Genomic DNA, 21,651 nt, shown 5'->3' with positions numbered 1-21,651 from the left:
GCATTGAGGAGTCCTATAAATCCTGTTCACCTCTGAATTTGGAACCAACTGAGAAATCAGTGACGGGGCCCAGGTGGGGATCAAAATAGCAACTTTGGTGATGGCTGAGCTGGACCAACCACAATGAGGCTCCATAATGCTGCCCCCTGAGCCTGGCAGGGCTCCCTCTGGGTGATCAGGGCACAGGGTAGACCCTTATTTAACCAGTGCCAGCAGAGCCACATGCTGCTCACATCCACTGAGCATTGAGAAAGGACAGAGAATTAGGCATAGTTGTGCATCTTTAATATTTTAATTCTGCTCTTGCTCTCCTGACAGTCAGATAAATCAATCCATCTCTAATGGGGAAGAGAGGCTGGAAGACTCTTCATAGAACCCTGAGATCGAGGAAGTAGTTTCCCCACATCTATGTTCTGAGTCTGTCCCAGTCCCTCTTCTTCACAAATGTGTCTGTTACGTGCCTTCCAAGGTGAAGTATATCCATGCAGATGAGTCATCCACTTTTGAATGTTAATGCATTTGCACATGCTTTTTGATAGGACCCTTTGGACACAAAGCCTTACCTAGAAGAAGTGCTGAAATAGTGGTGGTTTATGTTCTTTTAGCCACAAGGGTATGAGCTTTTGTGAGTGATTCTAAGGATGGGACCTGAAGGGCAGTGGCAAGTTAGTGGGCAAGGACTCTGGACAGGTGGGGTCCTTTGGACAGTCTCAGCTCCCCAGATGGGGGTAGATCTGCTTTCCTTTGGGATACAGATACTCAATTAATTTTTGATTGGTATTAAAACTTAATTGCTTCCTCTGCTCTGGGCGCCCAGTGATTCTGTAGATTCAAGCTTTTCTCTGCTATGTTAAAGAGCCTTTTCTTTTGGGCAAGGAGGCCATGTGCTGGCACCTTGAAAGGATAGCCCCCAGTGGTCACCAGATTGTTTTCATTGATACTGGGGATGATGGTTTGATATTGGAAATGCATTGTTTATCCTTTCGAAGCCAGAGGAACAAATGTTCCCATTAAAGAACAAAATACAAGCTACTTTGTTCTTTGGCCTTTCAAGTTTGTTTAAACATCTGTAAAGTTTCAGTTGTCTGGACACTATAATAAAGATTCAAGAAATGGAACATTTCACAGGATCTAGGATGCACACATGGGTGTTCTGTTTCTTTGTTCACCTGGCTTCCTCAGTCATAGCAGACTCTGGCGACCTGCCATGACTTGAAGATTTCCCAGAGATCTTGATTTTCTGTTTTACTTCCCCCTGGTTTGTACTTCTCCTTTCTCGGGTTCATCCCCAGCCCAGGAAACATGGAACAATTTAGTGAGTGCCAGGGAAGTTCTGTAGAGGATTAAGAACCCAGAAAGAGGTTAACAGGCACTGATTATCAAATGCCACTTGAAAACTCTTGAGAAGAGACTGTGGAGTATGGCAAATACAAAACAGATTCAGACCACTGCATCTGTCCTCCTAGAGCTTCTACTTGGTTGTGGTCCATAGGAAATTTCTAGTAACTATAACTGCCTCATATATAAAAATGCCATTCTCTATGTTTTGTGAGGTATGTAGGGTAGGGAGAGGAATAGATTTCCCTTACTGGTTGCTTCTCTGACCTGTGCCCCTCATGCCCACCCCAGTGAGTTCCAAATTTACCCATGTAGCTGTAGTTTTCTCTGAATAGAAAATATGTAAGGCTTAAGAAACCTTTTGAACAGTAAATCCTGCTGATGATAACTTGCTTTGGGTTAGCATCTCCTATGAGTGAGTTCTGAGAAGAACCAAGAGAGTGGGGATTGTCTTGTGTTCAAAGATTAACACGGGAGTTGGGTTTTGGTATCAGGTTCCACTTGAGGAGGAAGGGCTGACTGATGCACTTGGTGAGTGTGAAGGAGAATAATCGGAGGCTACTGGCCTCCTCCAGAACTGGGCTTTGTACCCATGATTGGACCAGAAGACTGAACAGGCAGGGATGACTGAGGGTGAGCCTTTGAATCCAGAGGAGCCAGGCAGTGTGGGGTCTGTTTAATCCTAGCTCTGATGGCAGCACTTAGAGAGCACTGTTGATGAAGTACTCTTGTATCCTGTGCCAAAAGGCCTGGCTCATGGGAAGGCAGCCTGTGGGGTACTGAGGAAATGTCTGGCAGTTTAGAGGGGCTGGCATTGTCCTCAGAGCCCAGGTGTGCCATCCAGCCCAGGGTTTCTGCTCTGCAGCATCCCGTGGTCCCAGGATAGGTCTTTGGGAAGTTGGTAGCTTCCTTGGCCTTAATGAAGAGGAGTGTTGTGCCAGGAGGCCCTGGAATGCGTACTGATCCAGGATGTGACGGGTCGTTAGGAAAGAGAAGCCTGATTATCCAAAGCCTTGATTCCCAGCTGCCTAAGAAAGATAACTGAGGGGGCTTTGCTTCTGCTTTCAGCAGAAGGCTACCTGCCCAAAGGGCACCTACGTTTCTCTTTGTGTTCTCTCAGCCTCTCTTCCATCCAGGTGATAGGCACACATTTGTTTACTTAAAAAAAAAATCCCATTCACTGGGAGGCTAAGGGGGTGAATTAGAGACAGACCCACATGATTCCATAAGGAGCCTTCAGCACTGGACAGTAAACTGAAGGGCTGGCCACACCAATCATGAGCTTGGCAGTGGGTCAGACAGGCATCAAATCTTTTCACCTTTGTCCCTAGAGATGGCAGTGCCTGGCAACGTCTTGATAGGTGTTTGTTGTACATTGAAGGAATGGGAAAGAAGTAATGTTGATAATTTTGAGGTTGGGGCGAGATGTGCATCCGAGAAATTCCCATTGACTATGCTGTGGTACAGATTTGATTATTTTGAATTGAAGTGTAGTGGTCTGTGTGGGACCAGGCCAGTGAATTTGCTGAGCCTTGTGTGACGGGGCTGGTGGGGATAGTAGGTGGAGACAGGGACTTGGAAGCCTGGGAGGCCAGAAAGTTGGTGGTGGTCAAGGGTGTTATCAGGGATTGGAGAACTGAGCTGGGTTAATATCAAGAGGGCAGTCACCACCATGGAGGGATCAGAAAAATCAAAATAGGCTGAATCAGGAAAGAGTCCCCACAGGTACTGGGAAGATCTGGAGGTCAGATCCAAGGTCTGGAGTTGGTCAAAACTGTTGAAATGGTTAAAATTTTATGAAGGATAGGAGAATTTTGTTAGACCTCTGGTTGCCGTTCTGGTTGACTTTCATCTGACTTCTCGCAGAGTGGAGATTTTTACACTCAGAGGTTTCCGACAAGCTGTGGCAGAGGGCAGTCAGGGAAGAAGCAGCCACTGCCAGTCTGGTTCTTCTTTTCCCCCAAACCTGTGTTTGAGAAGATGTCAAGGCTTCCTTGGCTAGGCGGAATGCAGGTTACCGTGGGAAGCCTCGGAACAAATGGGCCAGGCAGAATAAGATATTTCAAGTGAAAACAGAAACGTTCCACCCTATTTTTGGTGGTGTAAAGTTTTCAGCTCACAGTAAAATAGCTGAATGGAACCGAAAATATTTTCTATGTCTTGTGTTATCAAATTCAGTGCAGATTAGCATTTAGGGAAATGCTGGTCAGTGAGAAGGCTGCTCCTGGTCCTCACTGCTGTTGCTCACCCTTAAGACTGGCCCTTGTCTTAAGAAGCTCAGAGGTACTGGGGAAAGGGGAGAGGATTCCAATGAAGACAGTTCCCTTGAGCCAGACAACCTCACCCAATTTCTGGTCTGTGACATTGATTTCATGGGCTAGGAGCCTTGAATGGTGTGGGTGCCAAGGAAGTGAAAACAGTGCCTGTTTCTGGTCACCTTCCTGTCCCATGATCTCGCGTACACAGTTCTGGAATTCACGTCCATCTCTAAGAGGTAACCAGCCTTGCCATGATGAGCCAACAGAATAAAGTGGTTGAAAGCAAAGGCAGAAGCTCCTATGGGGGTCAGGGAGCTTGATTTACTAGCTGTAAGACCAGGTCAATTTACCTGTTCAGACCTCAGTTTCTTCATCTGTAAACAGGATGCAATAATAAGAATTCATTTTCCACAGGACTATTGTGAGTGTTGAATAAAACAATCTGTGTTGGCTTATCATCCCAAAGAGCAGATGACCCCAAAGCCATTTCACTTTAAAAGGTGTTTTGCCAGTTTGTGGGGGAATGGGCTAGGTAGCAGCATATTTATTTTCTTTTTTTCTCAGTGTCATTATGTGAGTGGAAAGGAGAGGCAGGAAGGCAGTGTGTAGGAGGTGACTGAGAGTGGGACAGGTCGTCTTGTTGTAGAGCATGTCCCAGGAAATATGGACCCTGCATGGATAACCGAAAACCTAGGCAATTCAGAAACTGAGCAATGAACTTGATGAATAGTGAATAACCCCATAACCTGAGTAAAGGAAAGGAAATCCTGACTCACTGCTGGCTACATCAATTTTTAGCTTGATGAAATCTCAAGGGAAAAACATTTCTGCACAAGGATTTCAAACTCTGGGGTTATTGCCAGAGCAGAGAAGCTGAGTTTGCACAATGTGCAACAGAGATGCATGGTGTCAGAAGATGCTGACAGACCTCCCTCCTAGAGATGTTTGCCCCCACCACTTCCCTTGTTGAGCTAACAAATCCTAGAAAAGAATCCCAAGACTCCTCTCTTGGGCCATGTGTGACTTTAGATCTTTATGTGAGGTTGAACCTGTCCTCATGCTAAACTTGAGCCCTGACCCAGCTGAAACACTACTAACAGTGCAACCGAAGGGAGCCTACTTAACCTGTCTCACACAAGGTAATGCGTAACATGGGGGAAAAAGGGAAAGAGAATGCATTTGCTGGGAGAATAATACTAGCTGCCTGACAAGGAATGTGAAGAACAGTTTTTTCCTTCCTTTAATGTTGTTTTGTTTTGTTTTGTTTTGTTTTCTGTCTCTTGGTGACTGGCTGAAAGAAATGTGTAGTATTGCTCAGTCTTTACCCCCCGTTAGGTCTTTAAAAAAATTTTTTTTAATGTTTTATTTATTTTTGAGACAGAGAGAGACAGAGCATGAGCAGGGGAGGGGCAGAGAGAGAGGGAGACACAGAATCCGAAGCAGGCTCCAGACTCTGAGCCCAACGTGGGGCTCGAACTCATAAACCACGAGATCATGACCTGAGCTGAAGTTGGACACTTAACCAACTGAGCCACCCAGGCGCCCCTAAAAAAATTTTTTTTTAATGTTTATTTATTCTTTAGGGAGAGAGAGAAACAGAGTGTGAGTGGGGGAGGGGCAGAGAGAGAGGGAGACACAGAATCTGAAGCAGGCTCCAGGCTCTGAGCTGTCAGCACAGAATCCAACTCAGGGCTTGAACCCATGAACCACGAAATCATGACCTGAGCCAAAGTCAGACGCTTAACTGACTGAGCCACCCAGGTGCCCCCAGTTAGGTCCTTTTTAAAATCGTGGTTTGAAAGCCTTGAGAGAAAGAGTCATGAGTGTGGGAGCCCCATGGAAGAAAGGCTGTTGCTGGAGTAGGCTGCTGTCAGCTTCCACTCTGGCCGTGGCTTCCCTCCCAGCCGGGGCCCTCTGCCACCCTGCTCTCACCATCTCCCTGGGCACAGTTGGCCCCAGCTGCTGCAAACAGGGTGGCCCAGCCAGCTGGAGAGCTGACCATAAGTCCTCTTCATAAGTGCCAGGTGGGTTTGAGTCCCAGTTTGAAGTTGAACTGAGGCACCTGACTATTTACCTTCAGTTCACAGGGCTTTATGATTAGAGATAGGCTCAGGAGTCCTAAGGGGATGGTGACACCTATTTTTTCCTTCAAACCCATTTCATTTTCTGGGGGTTCTCCCCCAGTTAGCTATGGGGACAATCCATGAGGGTGCTTTTAGGGACAGATTCAGATGATATGTGCTGCTGGGTTTTAACTTTCTGAAATATATACATGCATAAGTGGAAGTCATCTCGTTTAAACTTAGTCACAAGGGACACTATATTACCTCCCTTTGTATAAGTGAAGAAACTGAAGTTCTATCACTTGCCCAATTTCATAGAACTCATTAGTTCTCATTGCCCTCCCTCATTAGCAGGGAGGGCAAACACTGTGAGAGGCAGAATCTTCAGGAAGAGCAAGAGCAGTGTGGTTGAGGTCGGGGTGGAACCTTGTCACGCGGCCCCCTTGGGTGGATTTCATGTGTCTCTAAATTAAGCAGGGAGCACTTTGGGATTGTCTCCTACCTAGATGAGGTATACATCTCCCATATCCCTAGCTGAAAGTTGGGGTGTGTGTGTGGTGGGGCTCCTGACATGGGTTTGTTCATTCTCTCATTCTCGTCATGGCCTGGCATGGTGGTGAGAGTCAAGGCCCAGTGCTGCATGAAGTCAGGACAGTCTCACCTCCCAGGCATGTGTTTCCTTGTGAGATGAGAGCAGAGCATGAACCCAGTGGGAATATGCCCTCCTTCCCCCATTCTGCCTCAGACTGAGGATAGATGAGTCTGTAGAATTCTGGCACCACCATGGGAGATGGTTAATAAGCTTCCTGCCCACAGCGGCTGTGCCAACACTTCCTTCATGTTGAAAACAGCCACTCCTGACCTGTCGACTGTATCCGGGGGCTTAGTGGAAGCTATTTTCCACATTGGCCAATCATATCCTTCCCATGCAATATCTGAGACCGTGAGCACTGCCAATAGACCTTCTTGGCACCAGGCCTTGAATAGTTCACTTCCTGACTTCAGCCTCTAAATGTCCTCACAAAACATGGAATAGTGCTGTTATTCTTGCTGTCCCCCACTGTCCCAAGGCAGTTTTGTAGAAAGTATATTGCCAGTGAGTTCAGTACAAGGCTGGGGCACGTCAGGGAGATAAATTGTCAGTAGTACTGTCTTGCAGATGGAATCCATTTACTACTTTGTGGTGGGAGACATTCCTGAGCAAACCAAGGAGCTTCTCCTTCAGAAGGCTTTGGAGATCCCATGTCCTGTCTGCACAGTGTCCTTCAATGCCAGAGGAGAAGGCACTATAGCGTTCTTAAAGGATCTGAGTGCCAAGACCCACAGCAGGTAGGCAGAAAACATGCTCTTGAGTGACAGTGGGTGAGCTGCCTACTTCTGCAAGGTCAGCAGTGGTTTTCCTAACTGGTTTGTTCCTATGTTCTCCTCTTTCCAGTGGTCTTTAGTCTTCATGGCCTTTTCTTTTCTACCCTATATTAATATCTTGCCTTGTTATTGCTTTGACATCAGGGGTCCTTGCTGCCCCTGGAAAGACTGCTCCTTCCAAGGCTAGCTAATTCCTAGAGAGCATAAATGACCCAGGAGTGCACTTTTGTATGCAGGTTAACTGATCCAGAGCCCGCTGTGATGCCTACGGGCACTCACACTCAATACTGCAAGCCAGGCCAGGTAGCAGACAACTTGGGGTAACTCCTATACCCCAGAACCCACTGAAATTATTCAGCCAGCCAATCCTAAACCTGCTTCCTCTCCCTCACCCATTCCATCCTCCTGCAAAATCCACAATAAAGACTCTTACTCATGTTTTCTTCTTGTTCTCTCAAGCCTCCTGACTGTCCCTGGTGCTGCCCTGTGTGGCCCTGTGTGGTGTGGTGTCCTGTGTCCCCTCATCTTGGGAACTGAGTAGTCAGTTTTGGTTGCCATAATAAATACCACAGACTGGGTGGCTTAAACAACAGAAATTTGTTTCTCACACTTGTGGAGGCTGGAAAGTTCAAGATCAAGGTGCTGGCTGATTCAGTTTCTGGTGAGAGCTCTCTTCCTGGCTTGTAGACAGCTGCTTTCTTAACTATATCCTCTCATGGGAGGGAAGGAGGGTAGGAAGGATGAAGGGAAAAAGAGAGGGGGGGGGAGAGAGAGAGACAGACAGACAGACAGGGAGAAAGAAAGCAGGAGCATGCCTGTAAGCTCTCTGGTGTATCTTCTTAAAAGGAGATTAATCTCACTGGATCAGGACCTTCTGACCTCATTTAACTTTAATTACCTCCTAAGGCTCTATTTCCAAATATGGTCAAATACAGTTACATTGGGGGTTAAGGCTTCAACATATGAATTTAGGGGGCAGAGGATGCAATTCAGTCTATAGCAGGGACTGTGAATAGCAAACTGTATTTTCAGTGGCAGCTAAACTGATCTAATGGCCTCATCATACCTGAATAATAAAAGGGCCTACATTATAAAACATACCCACCACCTTGTCTGTGTGCATAGGTTTAGGTCCCTTGTGGAGGGAGAGCAGCTACCTATGTGGTTATAAGGAGAATGACTGAGTCCTTTCCTAAGTTAGCCTGTCTGAAATGGGTACAATTCCTGCCCTTGAGCATTTGTTCCCAAATTTAATTGCTCATCGTATTTGACTGAGGAGCTTGTTAATAATTCAGAGGTCAAGCCATAACCAGTAAAGAAATCGAATTAGTAATAAAAAATCTCCCCAAAAACCAAGAATCCAGGGTCAGATGGCTTTCCAGGGGAATTCTACCAAACATTTAAGGAAGAGTTAATGCCTATTCTCTTGAAGCTGTTCCAAAAAATAGAAATGGAAGGAAAACTTCCAAACTCTTTCTATGAAGCCAGCATTACCTTGATTCTAAAACCAGATGGAGACCCCACTAAAAAGGAGAACTATAGACCAATTTCCCTGATGAACATGGATGCAAAAATCCTCAACAAGATATTTGCCAACTGTATCCAACAATACATAAAAAAAATTGTTCACCATGACCAAGTAGGATTTATACCTGGGATGCAGGGCTGGTTCAATATCCAGAAAACAATCAGTGTGATTCATCACATCAATAAAAGAAAGGACAAGAACTATATGATCCTCTCAGTAGATGCAGAGAACGCATTTGACAAAATACAGCATCCTTTCTTGATAAAAACCCTCAAGAAAGTAGGGATAGAAGGATCATACCTTGAGGTAATAAAAGCCATATACAAAAGACCCAATGCTAATATCATCCTCGATGGGGGAAAACCGAGAGCTTTCCCCCTAAGGTCAGGAACAAGACAGGGATGTCCACTCTTGCCACTGTTATTCAACATAGTATTGGAAGTCTTAGCCTCTGCAATCAGACAACACAAAGAAATAAAAGGCATCCAAATAGGCTAGGAGGAGGTCAAACTTTCACTCTTCACAGATGACATGATACTCTATATGGAAAACCCAAAAGATTCCACCAAAACACTGCTAGAACTGATTCATGAATTCAGGAAAGTTGCAGGATATAAAATCAATACACAGAAATCAGTTGCATTCCTATACATCAACAATGAAGCAACAGAAAGAGAAATCAAGGAATCAATCCCATTTACAATTCCACCAAAAGCCATAAAATACCTAGGAGTAAATCTAACCAAAGAGGTAAAAAATCTATACACTGAAAACTATAGAAAGCTCATGAAAGAAATTGAAGAAGACACAAAGAAATGGAAAAAGATTCCATGCTCCTGGATAGGAAGAATAAATATTGTTAAAATGTTGATACTACCCAAAGCAATCTGTATATTCAATGCAATCCCTATCAAAATAACACCAGCATTCTTCACAGAGCTAGAAAAAATAATCCTAAAATTTGTATGGAACCAGAAAAGACCCCAAATAGCCAAAGCAATCCTGAAAAAGAAAACCAAAGCAGGAGGCATCACAATCCCGGACTTCAAGCTATACTTCAAAGTTGTAATCATCAAGACAGTATGGTATTGGCACAAGAACAGACAATCAGATCAATGGAACAGAATAAAGAACCCAGAAATGGACACACAAACATATGGCCAACCAATCTTTGACAAAGCAGGACAGAATATCCAATGGAATAAAGTGGTGCTGGGAAAACTGGACAACGACATGCAGAAGAATGAACCTGGACCACTTTCTTACACCATACACAAAAATAAACTCAAAATGGATGAAAGACCTAAATGTAAGACAAGAAGCCATAAAAATCCTCGATGAGAAAGCAAGCAAAAACCTTTTTGATCTTGGCCACAGCAACTTCTTACTCAACACGTCTCCAGAGACAAGGGAAACAAAAGCAAAAATGAACTACTGGGACCTCATCAAAATAAAAAGCTTCTGCATGGTGAAGGAAACAATCAGCAAAACTAAAAGGCAACCAATGGAATGGGAAAAGATATTTGCAAACAACATATCAGATAAAGGGTTAGTATCCAAAGTCTATAAAGAACTTCTCAAACTCCACACCCAAAAAACAAATAATCCGGTGAAGAAATGGGCAAAAGACATGAATAGACACTTCTCCAAAGAAGACATCCAGATGGCCAACTGACACATGAAAAAATGCTCAACATCACTCATCATCAGGGAAATACAAATCAAAGCCACCACAATGAGATACCACCTTACACCTGTCAGAATGGCTAGCATTAACAACTCAGGCAACAACAGATGTTGGCAAGAATGTGGAGAAAGAGGATCTCTTTTGCACTGCTGGTGCGAATGCAAGCTGGTGCAGCCACTCTGGAAAACAGGATGGAGGTTCCTCAAAAAATTAAAAATAGAACTACCCTATGACCCAGCAATTGCACTACTAGGTATTTATCCAAGGGATACAAGGATGCTGTTCCAAAGGGACACATGCACCCCCATGTTTATAGCAGCACTATCAACAATAGCCAAAGTATGGAAAGAGCCCAAATGTCCATTGATGGATGAATGGATAGAGAAGATGTGGTATATATATACAATGGAGTATAACTTGGCAATCAGAAAGAATGAAGTCTTGCCATTTGCAACTACATGGATGGAACTAGATGGTATTATGCCAAGTGAAATTAGAGAAAGACAAATATATGACTTCACTCATATGAGGACTTTAAGATACAAAGCAGATGAACATAAGGGAAGGGAAGCAAAAATAATACAAAAATAGGGAGGGGAACAAAACAGAAGAGACTCTTAAATATGGAGAACAAACTGAGGGTTACTGGGGGGGTTGTGGGAGGGGGGATGGGCTAAATGGGTAAGGGGCACTAAGGAATCTACTCCTGAAATCATTGTTGCACTATATGCTAACTAATTTGGATGTAAATTTAAAAAAATAAAATAATAATTCAGAGGTCAAGGGCTTCACCTTACAGGCTGATACTTCTACATAATAGAGGAGATCCTGGGGATATGCATTTAATCATTCACTTTGAATAAGAGCTGCCTAGGGAGTTTGATTAAAATGCAAATATCTTGCCACAGCCCCAGAGATCCTGATTTGTGAGCTCTAGAGAGGGCCAAGAATATTCATTCTTAACCAGACCCCTGGTGACTCTGAGGACCACTGCTCTGGCTTCTCTTAAGGCCCTTTGAAAATCTTTTAACATTAGGTGCTTCAATTTTGGGTTCCTAACCACCTCCCCCCAATAAAGAGGGGGCTCACTGTCCTACTTTTGCTAGTAGAGAGAGTAAAAGTCAATTGGCAGGACCATCTGTCTTGCTAGTCCTCTGCTTAATTCACGTGGGGCACTTTCTGTGGGCAGGTGAGCTGTTAGGGCGTAATTTAACATGGGAGAAGCTGCAGTTTAGGCCGAGCACCATCAAGTGAGTTTTGCAGAAGAGGATGACACATAGACATGCTTTTCTGTCTCTGTTTTGGCCCTCGTGGATGAGCCTGACCCACAACCAGCAGTGCTCCTGCCTGCTCCGCCCCCAGCCGGACCGCTGTGTCTCTTGCTTGGCCTCTGCACACCTTTGGTTTTTGAGTTCTAGCTGTGGTGCAGTTTGTATGGACTATAAAGGGCATGCCCTGAGCTGCTCAGGCTTGCAAGGAGGCTGGACTCTTGGTTCCCTTGTGCCCGAGTCTGTGTCTAAACAGAGCCACCCAGCTGCAAAGCATGTTTTGCTTTCTTGCACAAATGAGGTTGTATTAGCCAGAGGAAATGTCTGCCCTGTTCTCTTTTCTAATCTGGAGAACAGGTCCTGGGCACTGAAGTCCTGGGCACTCAGAGTGTGGGACCTGGTAGGACAAACCTCAGCCCTCCACACTCTGCTGGGTAAGGAGGTCACAGGACAAAAGCAGCTGGCCATTTCCGCTCTGGTGGAAGCACCTGCGGGAGGCAGGAGTGGCCAGGTTAAGGGTCCATTGTCCTCATGAGGGGCTATTGGAACAAGGTTGGCTTGTTTAGTGCCATCAAGTCATTGTTCTAGTCTTACCTGAAACCCTTTAGAAATAAATAGGGCTGAGGCTTCCCGTGGCCCAGGAGAAGCCCCCACATCTCTTCTATCATCCATGCATCTGTCTGTCCATCTCAACTCGTGCTTCAGGATTCTCTTCGTGCTGAGTAACAGGCCGAGGTGGAACTTTAAGGGGCTGGAGGAGCATTACCCAGAAATCTTCTGATAATCTGAAAGAAATTACCTGCTATCACTGACTTTTTGGATTCCAGATAATTGGTGTCATGGGTGTGCTTAGCCTATCATTTTGTAGATTACCCCAGTGCTTCTTGAGCTTTATCATGCACACGAATCCCCTAGGGATCTTATTAAAGTGCTTATTCTGACTCAGCAGATCCAGGTAGGGCCCAGGAATGTGCATCTCTAACTAGTTGCCAGTGCTGTTGCTGCTCCTGGGACCACATTTTGAGGAGTCAGGCCTTAAAAACTAGTCCACACAAGAATTTTTTTCATTAGTGCTTCTGCTTACACTCAAGGGAAGTTTGTGTTTGCCAAGTTAAAGTTGACTGAAGCCCTTTGGCAATTGACAGTTGAGCCAATGGTGCTTGTTGTCGTCAGCTTTCAACACTGAATCCACAGGGCCACAGGCACTGTTGGGGCCTCATTAGACTGTTGGCTTGTCAACACTGTGTTGACATGATTGAACCTGGGAACAGAAGATAAATAAAGCAGAGGGTATCATTTTTCCAGGGTCAATAAATACAATTTGGTTGGCCTAATTACTCTCTAATGAGGAGAAGAGTCATCTGTTAAAATCCCAATACATTTGCAGCTCTCTCTTCTCTTTTGCCTCCCTGTCTTTTGTTTGGGGGAATTGATCAGGTACACGGAAAAGCAGTGAAACATCTAAGATGCTCAGTACCACAGCAGAGCAAGTTCACAGTCCTGGGAGAATGAATAGACATACACAAATACCACGATTAGCCTAATGTTGCAAATCTCTTCATGTTTCAGATTCCATGCCTTTGCAGAGAGAACAGAGTGTGTGGAATTTCCTGCATCTGCCTTAAAGGATGGTGACAGTGTAAATACTTGGAATTCAAGGAAACTGAAAGGAAAACCCCCTCCAGGTACCTGGGATAGAAAAAACAGCAACAACAACAAACAACAACAACACAGTGTGGTTTATATCTTAACTTCAGATTTTCTGTATGCTTGGGAAATAAAGCACCACGTAGGGACCAATGGTATCCTTTTTCTTATTTATATGGTCCAGGGGAAGTTCATGATGGTAATGATGAATTTGTCAGCTCAGCAACCAGGCATAAGTTTGTTACCCAGGGAAGTGGCCTAAGTAGTATGTGTTGAACTAATATGAGAACCTTCTGGAGATGTAGTCCTGGTGTGTCAGTGCTGGACTTAGTTCCTGGTAAGGCAGAGCTCCTGTGCTGTGCCCAGGTTAGCTGGATGCTGTGGTGAGGATCCCTGCAGTTCTTGGGAAGTTTCTGCTGCCCAGCCTGTCAGTGACAGCAGGGCTTGTAGATTCATGTGCAGGATTGACCTGCCTCTTATGAGGGCCAGGCATGCACAGGAACCTTTGTGGGGGCAGAGTGAACCTCCCCCTTCATTCAAAGAGTGTCATCAGAGATTTAACAGGCATAGGGAAGGAGGTCACAAAATCAGTGAGAAATAGGTTCAGAAAAAATGGTACTAGAAGGTTACTCAGAAAGCCAAGGGATGGGACTTTCTTTGGAGCTGCTGACATTGCAAAGTGCCAAAGACACCAAGTGAGCTCTGCTGAGAAAAGCAAGGAAGGAAGGGATTGAGAGGTGATGCGGCATGGTGCCGTTGGAGGTCTGAAAAAGGCCCATCGCCACCTCCACCCTCCTACATTTGAAGTTATTGGCAGAGATTTCTAGCTTCAGTATAAGGCAAGAACTACTCTCTGGGAGAAGAGAAGAAGCTGCAGGACACATCTGCGTGACAGGTTTCTTTGTTTATATAACAATACTGCACCTGAGGAGGACACAGTTGCGTAAAGGGATGGGTGGTCAGGTGGAGGCGAAGGAGAGGGGTCAAATCACAAAGCCTGTCCCTGACACATACTTTGTGGATTCAGATTCTCAGTGTCCCACAGGAGCAGGGAAGAGTTTCCACTAGGTCTCATTGGCGGCCCTGATTTAGGTAACTTACGCCCTTGTTCTGTTGGTGAAGTGGGTTTCTTCAGAGAGTTTGAGAAAATGTCAATTGTCAAGGAAGATTAATGCTAATCTAACAAAAACAGTTAATTCAGGATGTATGCCATGCCTACTGAAAGTATTTTACAAGATTAAGCCTAGTGGGCAATATTTCAATCAGGGTAAAGAATGTGAGATGTCCCAGTTCCCCAAGGCATGCCAATTTCTGTAAAGGGGTTTAATTTTGGCTTATGTGTTCCTTGGCAACTTAGTTATAAAGGGAAACCTATCTGGCTGCATAGCTTACATTTGCAGCAACTACCATCTTCCCAAACCTGTGAATCATGCAAATTAAATTATAGATTAAAACATTTTCTTGGAACGAAGTGCTCAGACTGTGGCCTGCCATTCTGATGCCATTTCAGCGATCCCACATTCTGAATCTGAGGAGAGAGCCCGAATCCTAAATATGCAATCTTGTCTCCTCTATCCGTCACAGTGTCCCAGAAATGCCAACATTGCATTTCTCCTACTCAAAAACTGCCCAGAAATCCTTTGACACAGTCTTTTGGTTTGGAAAATAAGTGGTTTCCAATCTGACCCAAGGCCTCAGAGGCAGATGTTCAGGCCTTCCTGCTCAGTTCCCTTTCCCTATTTCCCACTATTGAGGTCAAGCATTTATCAGTATGAGTTTGCCTGGGCCCCTGTCCAGGCTGGGGAGAGAGGATGCCTCCTCAGGAGTTCATTGTGCCACCTGTTGTATAGAAAGAAGAGACTGTCAATTGAAGGGTTAGAGGGACACTGCTCAGAGAACTGACCTGGAAGAGATTTCCTGCTATTACCAACTCTCTGGGTTCCAGATAATTGGCATGACTTACCATTACCCCGTGCACTATGCCAATGCAGAAAAACTGTAGTCAAGATAAAGGATCATTTTAAAAATTGTAGTAACATATATGTAACATAAAATTTGTCATCTTAACTTTTTTTTAAGTGTACAGTTCAGGAGTGCTATGTGCACTCACATTGCTGGGCAGCCAATTTCCAAGGCTCTTCTCATCTGCAAAGCTGTACCCATTAAAACAGCAAATCCCCATTTCCCCTCCTCCAGCCCCTGGCATCTGCCATTCTACTTTCTGTCTCTGAATTTGGCTACTTTAGATACCTCATGTAAGTGGGATCATACAGTATCATTTTGTGTCTGGCTTATTTTACTTTAACCTATGTTGTAGCATGCGCCAGAATTTCCTCCCTTTTGAAAGCTGAATAATCTTCTCTTGCATGTATAGACCACATTTTTTTTTTTATCCATTTATCCATTGATGGACACTCAGGCTGTTTCCGCCTTTCGGCTACTGTGCATGATGCTGCTGTGAACACACATATACAACTATCCCTTTGAGACTCTGCTTTCAATTATTTGGGGTATATACCCCACTCATCATGTATGGTAATTCTATTTTTAACTTTTGTGGAACCTCCATCTTGTTCACTATAGTGGCTGCTCTGTTTTACACTCCCACCGACAGTGCATAGGTTTTCCACTTCCTCACTAATACGTGTTATTTTCTGGGTTTTGGCTTGTTTACTTTTTGGTTTTGGTTAATAGCTATCCTAGGTGTGAAGTGGTATCTTGTGGTTTTGATTTGCATTTTCCTATTGATTAGTGATATTTGAGCATCTTTTCATGTACTTGTTTAATACAATAGTGCAGTGTTTTAAAAGTTCAAAGTTAGGGGCACCTGAGTGGCTCAGTCGGTTGAGTGTCTGACTCTTGGTTTCAGCTCAGGTCAAGATCTCAGGCTCCTGAGTTCAAGCCCCATGTCGGTCTCTGCACTGTTAGTGTGGAGGCCGCTTGGGATAATCTCTCTCCCTCGCTCTCTGCCCCTCCCCCACTTGGACTGTCTCTGTGTCTCTTAAAATAAGTAAATAGACTTAAAAAAAAAAAAAGTTCAAAGTTAGTGCAAAAAATCCATCGTGATCAGAGCGTCACAATTTTAAATAAAGACAGGCTCCAGCAATGATATGTTAGGTCATACGGTAGCCTAAGGTAAAGGGAAAAAATGTGTGCCTCTATACACATTTTATTTATTTGTTTGTTTATTTAAATGTTTATTTTTGAGAGAAAGATAGAGTGTGAGTGGGGGAGGGGCAGAGAGGGAGGCACAGAATCCAAAGCAGGCTCTAGGCTCTGAGCTGTCAACACAGAGCCTGATGCAGGGCTTTAACTCATGAACCATGAGACCATGACCTGAGCTGAAGTCGGATGGTTAACCTACTGAGCCACCCAGGTGCCCCATGTACATGTTTTAATTTATTATTTTTAATGATTGTTTCTTGGTTATTAAAATAGTTGAAAAATATTGAAGAATTGAAACATAGGTGTATTGAAATGACATTATTAAAAAAAAATTTTTTTAACGTTTATTTATTTTTGAGACAGAGAGAGACAGAGCATGAACAGGGGAGGGGCAGAGAGAGAGGGAGACACAGAATCTGAAACAGGCTGCAGGCTCTGAGCGGTCAGCACAGAGCCTGATGCGGGGCTCGAACTCACGGGCCATGAGATCATGACCTGAGCCGGTCGGACGCTTAACCGACCAAGCCACCCAGGTGCCCCAAAATGACATTATTTTAAATTTAAGTGTTTTGGGAGTTCATTCATAGCTTTTGCTGAAGTTTTATATTCATCAAGCATGGTACTGTTCACTTGGTTCTGCCCCACCTTGTAACCTCACTTTTGCACAGGACCCCTACTTTCTGTCTGAGGCCCCTGTCTCAATGTTTGTTGCCTTTTCAGAGCAATACATATTTGCTCTCAGTTGAGCCCTCAAAGATACCTCTCCCCTGCCTTTGCTTGGGTTTCTCTGTCCCCTCTGTATATATGTTACCTTTCTGAGGACTCTTTCCTGATGATCCTCTCCACTCTGTTCTCTCAGATTACTTATAAGGCATCTATCTGCTTGTGGCCTATGAGTCACTGACAGGACAGCATCTTTTAGTCATAGTTTGGGAAGGGTCCAGAAACCAGGGCAGACAAGAATCTCTCTTCACAAACTCTGATGTGCAAGATAGATCAGTTAAAAATTTCATAATGATTTTTTATTACCACCTCACTCTCATTTTTTCACACATTAGGGGAAAATGTGCTTTCCCCTCGCTGTGGGCATCTCTGGAAAACACAAGCACAGAGTAATGACAAAGGGAAAGAGTGTGTGTGTGTGTGTGTGTGTGTGTGTGTGTGTGTGTGTGTGTGTGTGTGTGTAGGGTACAGTAGTCATATTGCAAAGGTCATGACATGACCTTGGCTATCCACATTTCCTGAAGCAAATCTCCATGTTTTAAGAAAGGAATGGTTTGTCACCTGCAAAAGGGTGGGGCTAGGTCACTGGCCAGCATTGGACTCTCAGGACATTGGTAGTATTTGGCTGGGTGGATTATAATCTCAGGCTCCCAGGAGTTGGGTGTGGAAACTTGGGCGCTGTGTGGACTTCTTACCTTTCACTTCCAGCGATGACTTCCTGTCTTAGAAAGTCTGCTTCCTCCCAGTCCAGGCTCTATCCTATATAGGAATGCTCCATGACCTTTGAATGGGCTCTCCTCATTGGGGAGAACAGGATTTTTGGTTTAGATTTAGGAATTATGGGAGATTTAATCTGGCAGATGATGCCAACCTAAAGCTTTAGGTCTGTGCATTGTCACAGCAATCTTCCTCCTTGGCTTTCTGCCCAGAGTTGGCTGGGTGCCTGCTTATGTTTATAGTTATGGGGCATAGAACAGCCAGCACTCTCCTCTCCTGTGTTTCTCTTCATGTGGTGTCCTTGCCTCTTTCTCTCTTTGTTCTGGGCTTGACAGTCTGCTGGAGAGGAAGAGGGGTACTAACAGAGCCTAATTACTGTGGGACCAGAGTGATGCTACCTTCTAGAGCTCTTCTGAGCTACCCAGCCCCCTGCAACTTGACTTCCCTCCCAGTTAATGAGTATGGATTCTCTTCATGGTCTTTGTATATCATGAAATATTCATCTCATCCATAAGCAAAATAAAACAGGTATTTGAGCTTCCCTGAACTCTAGGCATTTTTTGAAGAAAAGATTCCTCTTCAGGACTGGGCAATACTTTCATTGTTCTTGCCTGGGCCAGGCTTCCCCCTCCCCAACATTCTCCTGGCATGCGCACCAGGCCATCTCTTTGACAGCAGGTCAAGGTGTGGGTTGGATTGCAGGTAGCAGAGTCTCCTTGTCTTGGTGGTTGGCTTTTATGAAATCTGTGGAATTTAGCTTCCTAACCTCCTAAACATGACAGCCAGGGCTCGACAGCAGTGACAGGCTTCATCTGCCCTGGCTGGTAGGGCTTCAGCTGGTGCTGCTGAAATAGTTCTTTCTTCAGAATCTGAAATAGAGGCCTGAAAAATCATCGTCCATGTCCCTGTTTCTGGGCATTCTAGGGAAACTAATTGTCTAAGCAAACTCCAAGTGGCCTTTTAGCCGACTACTTTGTATCTGACCAGGACTTAAAAGTATTGTGTACTATTCTTTCAAACTCAGTCTTATCTCAAGCCAGTGGTGTTCCCCAAGTCTGCAGTGACTTCCAAGAGACCACACCTTTTTTGCACATCGGTTTCCAATGGTTACAGCCATCCACTAGAGATGAATTGGCTCCAGTGTAATGCTTGTGTGAGAGACACTGCCCACTCAAGAGAAGCCCCTAATGTTACATATGAATGTCTGGTCACAAAGCAAGTTGGTCATATTCTTTGATTTCTAGAATTCAGTTTAATTTTTGATTCCAGGGCCTTTCTATCCTAGCACAGTGGTAGGAAATTAAACTCAGTTATTTTCGGGGTCCCCCTCCTGAGGTTTTCCCAAGGTTTAGAGATCCTAGGCAGTGCTAAGAAACCCTTCAGGAGAGGGCTGTAGTTATTGGACATCTGTTCCCGAACATCATCCTATAAATACCCATTATCCCTGGCTTATGGCCATTCTAGGTCGACCAGTTCTCTACTGCTCCCATGCTGGGCTTTGGATGTGGGAGTCTTTTACAGACCCTGCCGTACCACACTGGATTCACCATGCACCTTCCAAGGGGCTGCAGAGATGTGGGGACAGTCCCCATCTTCTCCTGGGACCCTCTCCTCTTCTACCCCCACACTGAGGGGAATTTCCTATTCTGGGACAACTCCTCTCTCCCTCCTGCTTTTTCAAAACTATCTGCTCTGTAAACCCTCTCTAGGGGGTTAGACTTCAAAAGAAAAAGCCAGAATGTCTTGCTGGCTTGTTTGTCTTTCTGCCCTGCTTCCTTTAGGGCAGATTTGCGATGTGCCTGATATCTGCTTGAATATGGAGGGAGGGTGGGGAACAGGAAAAACAGGGAGAACAGATCACCATCACAAGATATGATCCAATGACATGTGTAAATGTGACCTTCTATACAGGTGAAGCCCTAACCTAACCCTAGGATAGCTTTTCTGTGAAGGTGGAGATCACTGAGATCATGTAACTCGTTCCTTTTTTTTTTTTTTTTTGGTAAAATAACACTTCAGGAATAGATGCTGGAGAATGGAAAACGGAGGGTTTGTATGTCGTTAAAGTTGGTGGCACATGCAGATCTAAGGCTTCTCTGTCCAATTACAGAAGCCACTGGCCACATGTGACTACTGAACACTTGAAATGCATTGAGTCCCATTTGATATGTGCTGCAAGTGTAAAATGCACACTGGATTTCAAAGACTTAGTATGGAAAATGATTTTTAATATAGATTGTATGTCAAAATGATAATAGTTTTTAATATAGATTATATGTCAAAATGATACCAAGGATATGTCGGGTTATAGCAAATATAGTAATAAAATTAAATTCACTTGTTGCATTTTTCTTTCTAAAATGTGGCTACTAGAAAATTTGCTATTATACATGTGGCTCACATCATATGTCTATTGCCTAGCACTGCTCTGCAGCCACACTAGCTGGCCCTGTCACTTAAATAGCTATGTAACTTTTGGCAAGGTATTTAACCTTTCTGCTTCCTGTTCCTTATCTATAAAATGGCAATAATAAGTTGTTATTATTGTGATATATTATCTGTGTTAAATGATGAAGAAGCAGAGAGGAATAAGGCACTGTCCTGGGTTCTAGGAACTCAAATGCAATAGAATCAAGAGTCCTGACTTTGGAGTCAGACCTGAGATTGGATTTATCACTTAACTGCATGATCTTAGTTAAGGTACTTAACTAATCTGAGCTTTAGCTTTCTTATTTATGAATGAGGATAATGGTGTTTACTTTATGGGTTTTGTGTGTGTGTGTGTGTGTGTGTGTGTGTGTGTATGTGTGTGTGTGTACAACAGTATTTTATATAGCATCTGGCACATAGTCGACCAGTCAATAAATTATGGGTGCTTTTATGCCTGTCATCATCCGGCAGGTTACCTTGCTATAGGTAAGCAACTTAAAGACTAAATTTTTATTTTCTTCTGTTATGCTGATTCTCATGTTTGTTTCAGTTTTATTTCTGTCATTAAATAGATTCAGTTCTGTCTTGTAGTCCATTTGCTTTGGTTTCCCAAGCCATCTCTTGATTGGCTGAAGTCCTAGTAGTTTGCTCAAGGGAGAATCACAAGAGCAATATTCCCAGGGTTTTTGAATGTTCTTTTCTGTATCTTCATACTTAAAGGGCAGCTCGGCTGGGTAGAAAACTCTTGGCTCATTCTTTTCCCTTTGAGTGTGGTATGGCTTGTGTTCCAGTGTCTTCTGTTGCCAAGGAGAAACTGAAGCCAGCTTGATTTTTTTTTTCTTTTTGAGTGACTTTGTCTTTTTGCCTGGTCGCACAAGGATTGTTTTTATTCCCAGCTTTATTGAGATATAATTGACATATGATATTGTGTAAGTTTAAGATCTACAATACAATGATTTGATACACACATATATTGCAAACTGATTACCATAGTAAGGTTAGTAAATGCATCTATCACCTTGTATAATTACCATTTCTTTTTTCTGGTGAGAATATTTAAGATTTTCTCTCTTAGTGACTTCAGGTATATACTACAGTGTTAACTATAATCATCATCTGCACATTACATCCCCAGAACTTACTCACATAATAATTGGACATTTGTGCTTTTGGACCGGCATCTCTGCATTTCCCCCAGTAAGCCCCTGGCAACTACCTCTCTACTGTTTCTAGGAGTGTGTGTGTGTGCGTGTGCATGTGGGTGTGTTTTAAGATTCCACATGTGAGATCATATTTTATCTTATTTCACTTAGTGTAATGCCCTTAGTGTAAGGTCCATCAGTGTTGTTGCAAATGATAGGATTTCCTTCTTTCTTAGGACTGAATAATATTTCATTAAGATATCTGTTTCATCTGTGTCTATATCTACACCTCACATCTTCTTTATCCATTCATCCATTGA

General features: G+C 43.9%; 1 protein-coding gene across 1 annotated transcript in view; it reads left to right on the top strand.

Moving 5' to 3' along the window:
- The window catches only part of VWA3B (von Willebrand factor A domain containing 3B), a 200,546-nt gene that overhangs the window by 22,125 nt on the left and 156,770 nt on the right, over window positions 1-21,651 (top strand). Inside the window, 2 exon segments of the mRNA XM_047069178.1 lie at window positions 6,819-6,988; window positions 13,077-13,192. Of these exon segments, the coding sequence (XP_046925134.1) occupies window positions 6,819-6,988; window positions 13,077-13,192 (286 nt within the window).

Source organism: Lynx rufus, unplaced genomic scaffold (assembly GCF_022079265.1).
Source record: "Lynx rufus isolate CCGP_SWC_20201006 ecotype Redwood Valley unplaced genomic scaffold, mLynRuf1.p SCAF_8, whole genome shotgun sequence".
In the NCBI taxonomy this organism is placed as follows: domain Eukaryota; kingdom Metazoa; phylum Chordata; class Mammalia; order Carnivora; family Felidae; genus Lynx; species Lynx rufus.
This window is presented reverse-complemented; position numbering and strand designations above follow the sequence as displayed.